General features: G+C 45.7%; 1 protein-coding gene across 1 annotated transcript in view; it reads right to left on the bottom strand.

Annotated features, from left to right (window-relative positions):
• The window catches only part of Ca9 (carbonic anhydrase 9), a 6,850-nt gene extending 6,134 nt beyond the window's left edge, over positions 1 to 716 (bottom strand). The window contains exon 1 of the mRNA XM_005362081.1: positions 392 to 716. Within this exon, the coding sequence (XP_005362138.1) occupies positions 392 to 716 (325 nt within the window). The remainder of the gene's footprint in view (positions 1 to 391) is intronic.
• Between the last annotated feature and the right edge of the window lie 7,990 nt (positions 717 to 8,706).

Raw genomic sequence — 8,706 nt, 5'->3', positions numbered from 1 at the left:
TCCTCTCCTTTTCTCCCTCTCCCCTCCTCTCCCCTCCTCTCCTCTCCTCTCCCCTCCCCTCCTCTCCTCTCCTTTCCTCCCTCTCCCCTCCTCTCCTCTCCCCTCCCCTCCCCTCCTCTCCTCCCTCTCCTCTCCTCTCTTTTCCTTTCCGCTCCTCATCTTACTCTTTTTTCTCTCTCTGCATTTTCCCCCTCTGTCCATTCCTCAGTTCTAGATCCTCTTCAACTTCCTCCCTTCTTCTTTGCCATCTCTCCCAATTATTCTCCCTTTAGGAAGAAGGGCTGCCTATTAGAGCTCAGTGTCCTTCCCGCATGCTTTGCTAGGGTTGGGGTGTAGGGAGGGGAGGCCTAAAACTACCTGAGCCTCAGTTTGGAAGCTGATGACCACTTACCTTTTCCGTCCTCGTGAGAGCCATGACTGTCCTCAGGAGACTCAACAGTAGGTAAATCCTCTAACTTTGGGGAATCCTCCTTTTCAGCTTCAGCGTTAACTTCAGGTGGAGCCTCTCCAGGTGCATCCTCTTCACTGGGCAGATCCTCCACGCCCAGATCATCCTCCCCAGATGAACTTTCTCCCAAGGAGGGCTCCCCCTGCAATCCGGACAGGCCCTGGGGATGAGCAGACACTAGGGGCAGCAGAAACAGCACCAGCAGCAACAGCACAGTAGGGGCTGGGATCAACAAAAAGGGCCAGGGTCTGGGGCCCAGGGAAGCCATGCGACTGACTGGGGTGTCCCAGGACACGGTGTGGAGTGTACGGGCTGTACGTGCATCGGAAATAGGAGCTGGGTTGGGGGAGGAGCAAGCCTTGAGGGGAGCAAGCTGACTCACGGAATGCCCTTTTGCAGAGATGGAGCCAAAGTCCCACAGGTCTGCCTGGCTCTGTGCCCCCCTCCCCGATATCAAAGCCTGGACACAGGTCAGGTAAGAGGTAGGGTTGGGGCGAGAGGCAGGTGTGTTCACAGGCAGAAGGTTATCGGGATCACCAGCTTAGCTTGGAGCCCAAGGCACCACCTGGCACTGTATAGGTTCTCCGTGGCACCACCCAGCTCCTGCCTGCCAGCCTCTGCTAGGCCTGGCTTGCTTCCCAGCCTCGGGAGGGAAGGGGAAAAAAGGGGAACTGGGGCACTGGTGTAGTCGGGCTGAGGAGACAAGAAACCTGTGTCTAAATCCTGCCACAGTCAGGTCTTGGGTAGAGGGGGCAGGTAAAGGCACAGCCTAGGGCTGAGCAGGTAGCGGGGCCCATGGGTAAGTAGGAGGCAAATTTGAGCATGAATGTTTGAGGTATGTATGAGAGACACTGATGGCTCCCCCATTGCCTGCCAAAGTATGACCATTTTCTTTTTCCAATTTCCAGGTCTGCAAAACCTCACCCAAGAAACCATTCTGTTTTGTCTCTTACTTTCCCCCTAATGTTCCAGTTAGATTATACTCCCCCCGCCCCCACTCACCCCGGCTCTGCCACTACCATTCTCGATTTTCAGTGCTGGAGACTAAATCCAGGGACATAGGTGCCAAGCAAGTACTCTTCCTCTGAGCTACACTCCCAATCCTAAAATACTCATTTTTTTTCCTCCAAACTTTTTACTGCCTTTTAAAATCTAAGTCTCGGTGCCTAGAATGCCACTCATGTTTGCATTCTGTATTTATTTAATACCTATGGCATGCTAGGCAGTGGACTAGGGACAGGGAAATCAAAATGAAGAGTCCCTGCCTGAGCTGTTCTCACTCCAGTGAGTGAGGACGAATATTATAATTCTGCCTAAGAAAGTATGGAAGTGGGCAAAATACGAGCCCACCTTTGAAGAAGAGGTAGGAGCTCCACGGGAAGGTGGATGGAAGGAGAATCGTATTCTAGGTAAAGAAGAGGCATGGGGCCGGGCGGTGGTGGCGCACGCCTTTAATCCCAGCACTTGGGAGGCAGAGGCAGGCGGATTTCTGTGAGTTCGAGACCAGCCTGGTCTACAGAGCTAGTTCCAGGACAGGCTCCAAAGCCACAGAGAAACCCTGTCTCGAAAAACCAAAAAAAAAAAAAAAAAAAAAAAAAAAAAAAAAAAAAAGAAGAGGCATGGGATAGTTTGAGCAGAGGCTGGCCAGATGGCTCAGTGGGTACCAAGTCTGATGATCTGAGTTGGACCCCCAGAATTGACATGGTGGAAGAAGAGACCCATCTCCTCCAAGATGTCCCCCATGTGGGCCATGGCACACGCACGTATGCAAATACACATGTAATAAGTAAAGAGATGTAAAAAGAAATTATTTGCAGAGCGTGGCCGAGTCCAGTTTTCTTATTAGGCCATGTTGAAGACTGCTATGAGCATGGATTGGGCAGAGAGACTGGGTGTAAAGAATTGGGACCGCGTGAGAATGGACGCGGGGCTCCAGTCTGTCCATTTAATGAGCATTTACCGAGCCTCTTCCAGTCCTTGTTTCCAGGTACGCAGCATAGGATAGAGGACAGCTGTTAGGTCTGCAGCTCATTCTCAGGGGATCCCCATGGCCTTAACAAATCACAAAAATAAGGTCATTTCATGTCCATATTGAGGATTGTTCAGTGAACATTCAGCAGGGCGGTTGTATAGGTTAATTGAATGTATCGGATTAGTTTTAATTCTACAGCATACAGCCATATCCCATGGCTCCAGGTAATTCTGCTATCCCAGTTTCTCTTTGAGAACCTTCTAGACGATTCCTGATCTAAAGGGTAATGCCTAGTTTAGAAGGGTCCACGAGGCCTCATCTGAGGAACCCAATCAGGTGTGACTTTGGTTATTAATGTTTGTAAACAACCATGGTGCTAAACGTTTTCATTATCTTTCTTTTCTAAATACCTTCTGTTCTAACTCAGATGCCAGGCAACTTCTCCAGGAAGCTTTTCTTTCCGTTTTGTTTTTTCGAGACAGGGTTTCTCTTGTGTAACAGCCCTGTCTGTCCTGGAACTCGCTCTGTAGACAAAGCTGTCTGGGAACTCACAGAGATACTCCTGCCTCTGCCTCCTGAGTGCTGGGATTAAAGGCATTCACCACCATGCTTTGAATTTTTATTTTAAAGTGTGTGAATGTGTGTGTGTGTGAGAGCGAGAGGGGGTGGGGAAGGGAGGGATAGAGAGAGCTCAGTTACCCACAGAAGTCAGAAGTGTGGGGTTCCCTATGTGCGTGTGAGGGGCTTGTGTGTATTTGGATGTGGAGGCAGAGGGCAACTTTATGGGGTCAGTTCTCTTCTACCTTTATGTGGATGCCAAGGGCCAAACTCAGATCGTCAGCGGCTATAGGAGCAGAGAGGACCATACTCTAAACTGGAACTTGGGGGCAGCATGGATACTTTCTTCCAACACGGATCTCAGCTTTTGTTCATTTTCCTTTTCTCTATATAGTCTGAGCATCTCAGTCTGTCAGGATCTTTGGCTACTTCCGGCAGCTCCCTGACCCCACATTTCCAGGTGCATCTCTGCTCCATTTGTAGGTTTCCTCCAGCATGTCAGGCTTGGAAGGCAAGTGGCTTTATCTGCCGAACCATCTTGCTAACCTAAGAAAACCTTTTTTGTTTATTTGTTGTTTGTTTGTTTGTTTGTTTTGAGATACAGTTTCTCTGTGTGTAGCCCTGGTTATCCTGGAACTCGCTCTGTAGACCAGGCTGGCCTCAAACTCACAGCAATCCACCTGTCTCTGCTTCCTGAGTGCTGGGATTAAAGGCGTGTGCCACCACCACCCAGCTACCTTTCTTTACCAACCCCCCACCTCCAATCTGGAGAGTTCAATGCTGCCTCTGAACTACCACCGCACTGCACTTGACCCCAGTAATAATCTTGCTCACAATTTAATCATATTACAATGATATATGACATTTTATCTGTTCTACTATACGTTGTGTTCCTTGAGACCATGAGGGCAGGGTTCAAAATTTGAGTCAATTTTTATTCAACAGCTATTATCAAGCGTTTTCTCATTGTAGAACACCTTACCAGGTCCTTGTATCTTAGGGGCTCATTGTCAATGATTTGTGTGTGCCAGACCATAACATCCCCCCCCCCAAAAAAAAACCTTGTGTGAGTGGATGTGGATGCAGTTCAGTGACAGAGTGCTTGCCTCATGCACAAGGCCCTGCTGGCCTTTCTGAAGCCAAATCCAGCACCATCCATGCCATTTGACCCATCATGTACCGTGGAGAGTCGGCTATTTTCAGAACCTTGTTTGGACTCTGGCACGTGGAAGGATCGTGGTAATATCTAAATTGGAGGGGCTTGCTGAAGGCAGACTGTGGTAATAACTAGACTAGTCTGGGAGAGAGAGGCCATGGGAACAGAGAGGACCATACTGTACACTGGAGCTTCGGGGATGCATGGATCCCTTTCTCTAACACCGAGCTCAGCTTTTACTCATTTTCCTTCTGAGAGCACCGTGATGTCTCCTCTCCCCCTCTCCTTTGTAGGGCTTTGCGCTCATGTTTCTGAACACGGATCTGCAGCATTTGCTAACTTTCCGGATGTCCTCTACAGTTCCATGCCCTTCTATCTCTCCATGCGGCCGTTTCCTTGCCGTGGGTGGAGATGTGGACTCTGATCCTGGATCACACCTTTATAACTCAGGAATCTGCCAAACCCAGAGTCCTTTTATGCCGAATCTAACCACGTGGGACACTCCCTGCCTGGCACAGGACACCTCTGTGTTTTTAAAGCCAAGTCTTTGGTCACTGGGATCTGTGTTTCTAAAACCCAGACAAACACATTCCTAAATCAGGTTTCTGATTAGCCCTGGGTTACGGAAGAGGGAACTACTCACTGGTAGAGCGGGAGAGAAGCCCCCTTCTCCCTAGTCATGGATTGGAAGACAAGACCAAAGCTGTTGTGAAGTCTTGAGGCTGGCCCATCACACTATTATTGCTAGGGCTATCATAAAAATCACCATAAACCCATAAACCAGGTGTCTTATGGCAATTCAATTTTTAAAACTCTCAACGTTCTGTAGGCCTTAAGTTTGAAGTTGTATTGGCAGGATCAGGCTACCTTGGAGGCCCTGGCGGAGTCTCTTTTGTTGCCACTCCTGGATTCTAGTGGTGCATACCTTGGGTCCCATTACTTGAGAGGTAGAGGCAGGCAGATCTTTGTGGGTTTGAAGCCAGCCAGAGTTACATGGTGAGACCCTGTCTCAAATAATAATAATAACAATAATAACTAATAATAATAACAATAATAAACAAACAAAAAACATACGACAACAACAAAAATTCCTAGTTATATCTGCAAAACCCCTTTCTCCAGGTAAGATTACACTCGCTGGCTGTGGATATGTCTTTATGTGGCCACCATGTAGCAGAACCAAAGTGGATACATTTCAAGAAGTCCTTAGTGTGTCTCCTCATCCTCAACCTTGCCCTCTTCTACCAATTAGACAGTGCTCTCAACCTGAATTCACAGTGAGCTCTGTTCCATTCCCTCTTCCACCAACAGACTGGTGACATACTCAGACATACCCACCTCTTCCTCCACCCCCCCTCCAATTCTTCCATTCTTCATGTGTATGTGTGTGCATGAATACCACATACATACAGAAGCCCTGGGAGGCCAGAAGAGGGTATCAGACCTTGAGAACTGAACAAGAGCAGCCAGTGCTTTTAGCCTCTGAGCCGTGTCTGTAGCTCCTCTATTCTTACTGCTTAGGTTCACAGGATCCCCAGGGGGTTATCTGTGCTCACCCACATTTGAGTATGGGCTGCCCTTCATTTGCTTCTCTTTTGTTTTGATTTTTTTGAGACAGGGTCTTACTGTGTGGCCCAGGCTACTTACTTGCAGCAATCCTTCTGCCTCGGCTTTCTACATGCTGGGATTACAGACATAAGCCACCAGGCAGTCTCTCTGCGTTCACCTGAGACAGTGTTACTGGCCCGTAACCTGGTGACACCAGTTCTCCTGGAACCCAAGCCAAAGAAACAGTCTGCTCCAATCTCTCCATTTCTCCAAGGGTTTCAGGCTCTTCTTCTCTGGTCTAAGCCCAGCATTTAACATTTTCAGGATTCTTAGAATATCTGAGCTGGGGGAGCTTAGAACCCTGGCAATCCCCTGCTTCTTGGCTTGGTGCCCAGATTCCTAGGAGTCCAAATGGAAGAAATGGGATCTAATGTTTCTTACATTTAGTATCCCAATATAAAATGTATTTTATAATTACAAAATAGTGCATAGCCAATGCAGGAAAGTTGGGGAACATGAAGAAGAGTCTTAGGGAATTTAAAATATCTCCCTACTTGCACCATTCTCAATTAGACCTTTAGCCTCAAGAGTCCACTGCCTGGCACAGGTAGACACTCATTTGTCCAATTATATTCTGTCTCATCCCCCAGAGATAAAAACACAACTAGGTTTTGATTGCTTAGCTTCCGGCCTTTCATGTACCTTTTTGTGCAGAGGGAATCACATTACACACACAGCTCTCTGTAGCTTGTCTTTCTCCTCTCTCTTGGCGTTACTATGAGTAACTATGACTTACTATGAGTGTTTTGATGTTTTTAAACTATATCCATAAACCAGGTGTCTTAAGACAATGCTTTTTTAAAATCTCAATGTTCTGTAGGCCTTAAGTCTGAAAAAAATACATATATACATATAGATATATGTAGATATCTCTCTCTCTACATCTCTATGTCAATATTTCTCTCTATATATTTATCTATCTATCTATCTATCTATCTATCTATCTATCTATCTATCTATCTAGAGAGAAAGAGAGTTTGTTTTGTTTTTTTGAGGAAGGGTTTCTCTGTGTAGCCCTGGCTGTCCAGGAACTAGCTCTGTAGATCAGGCTGGCCTTGAACTCACAAAAATCCTCTTGCCTCTTGCCTCTGTCTCCCTAGTGCTGGGATTAAAGGTGTGTACCACCACATTTGGCTGAACTTTTTAATATTTATTTTATCTTATACAGAAATGTAAATAAAATATAAATAAAATTTTATAAATTATTATATATAAGTATAATATAAATAAAATATATTTATTTTATTGGGATGGAGAGGTTAAAAGCACTGGCTGCTCTTCTAGAAGTCCTGAGTTCTATTCCCAGCCACCACATAGTGGCTCATCATCTATAATGAGATCTGGTGCCCTCTTCTGGTGTGCAGGAATTTGTGAAAGCAGAACACTGTATAAATAATAAATACTTTAAAAAATATTTTATTTTTTAAAATTCATTTAATTTTACATACCAATCCCAGTTCCTCCTTCCTCCTCTTTCCCTGCTCCTCCCCCTTATTTTATTATTTTATAGGTATGGGTATTTTGCCTATGTCTGCTGTGGAATAATCCTCTTGTACACTGTAAAGATTTGTAAACTTGAATTGGTTTAACAAAATGCTGATTGGCCAGCAGCCAGGCAGGAAGTATAGGTGGGGTGACCAAACTAAGGATGATGGGAAGGAAAGGGTGGAGTGAGGAGTTGCCAGTCAGATGCAGAGGGAGCAGATGATTTTACCATGTTAATAAAGGTACCGCCACATGGCAGAGCGTAAATAAGGAAGGAATATGGGTTAACTTAATGTAAGAGCTAGTTAGTAATAAGCCTACGCTATTGGCCAAGCATTTATAATTTATATTAAGCCTCCGTTTGAGTCAATTATTTGGGAAATGGCTGCCAGGTATTTGTGAACTGGTGGGTTGGAGAGAAATGTTCAATTGCATATGTCTGTATACCATATGCATGCCTGATGCCTGAGATGGCCACAAGAGGGCGCCGGATCCCCTGGAACTAGAGGTGCTGCTAGTTATAGGCCATCATGTGGGTAGTGGGAATTCAACCCGAGTCCTTTGGAAGAGTAGCCAGCACTCTTAACTAATAAACGATCTCTCCAGTCCTTTCCCCTTGTTTAAAAATATTTATTTTTATTATTTTAAAATTATTTGTCTATCTGTATGAGAGATGATTAGGGAATTAAGAGTGCTCCCTGCTTTTCTCAGAAGACCAGAATTTGATTCCCAGCACCCACACCAGGTGACCACACTGCCCATGACTCCTCCTGGGAGAATTCCAGCACCCACAGTGAGTGGTCACATCTGCTCATGACTCCAGCTCCTGGGACAACTCTTTCTGGACTCTGGGCACTGGCTTCACACACACACACACACACACACTCCACTCTCACGTACACACACCCTCCCATGTGAACATATAGTTTTTAAACATCAAAATCTTTAAAAAAGAGGGCTGGAGAGATGGCTCAGTGGTTAAGAGCATTGCCTGCTCTTCCAAAGGTCCTGAGTTCAATTCCCGGCAACCACATGGTGGCTCTCAACCATCTGTAATGAGGTCTGGTGCCCTCTTCTGGCCTGCAGACATACACACAGACAGAATATTGTATACATAATAAATAAATAACTAAAAATCTTTAAAAAGAGATTCCTGACATATTGACAAAATGTTCCTGCAAATTTACCTTACAGGGGTATACCCAATTCCTCAAAGTCCTAAGGAAAATTTAGAACATTCTCCTTTTGATATGGTAACCCAGCTAACCCATCAAAGCTTTTGTCCTGGATCAGAATGAGGGAGAGAGGAAGTATGGGGGGGGGGGTTTGAGAGGAGTGCAGGGAGGGGAAATTGTGGTTGGAATGTATTTTATGAGAGAAAATTAAAAAAAAAAAAAAAAACTCCAGTAAACCCAAACTACCAAGTTACCGACTCCTCACATGAAGCTAGTTTGTGATCAAGTTTAGATCAGTATGAAA

Source organism: Microtus ochrogaster, linkage group LG5, assembly GCF_000317375.1.
Source record: "Microtus ochrogaster isolate Prairie Vole_2 linkage group LG5, MicOch1.0, whole genome shotgun sequence".
Classification (NCBI taxonomy): domain Eukaryota; kingdom Metazoa; phylum Chordata; class Mammalia; order Rodentia; family Cricetidae; genus Microtus; species Microtus ochrogaster.
Note: the sequence above shows the minus strand (reverse complement) of the source record. Positions and strands in the feature narration are given on the sequence as shown.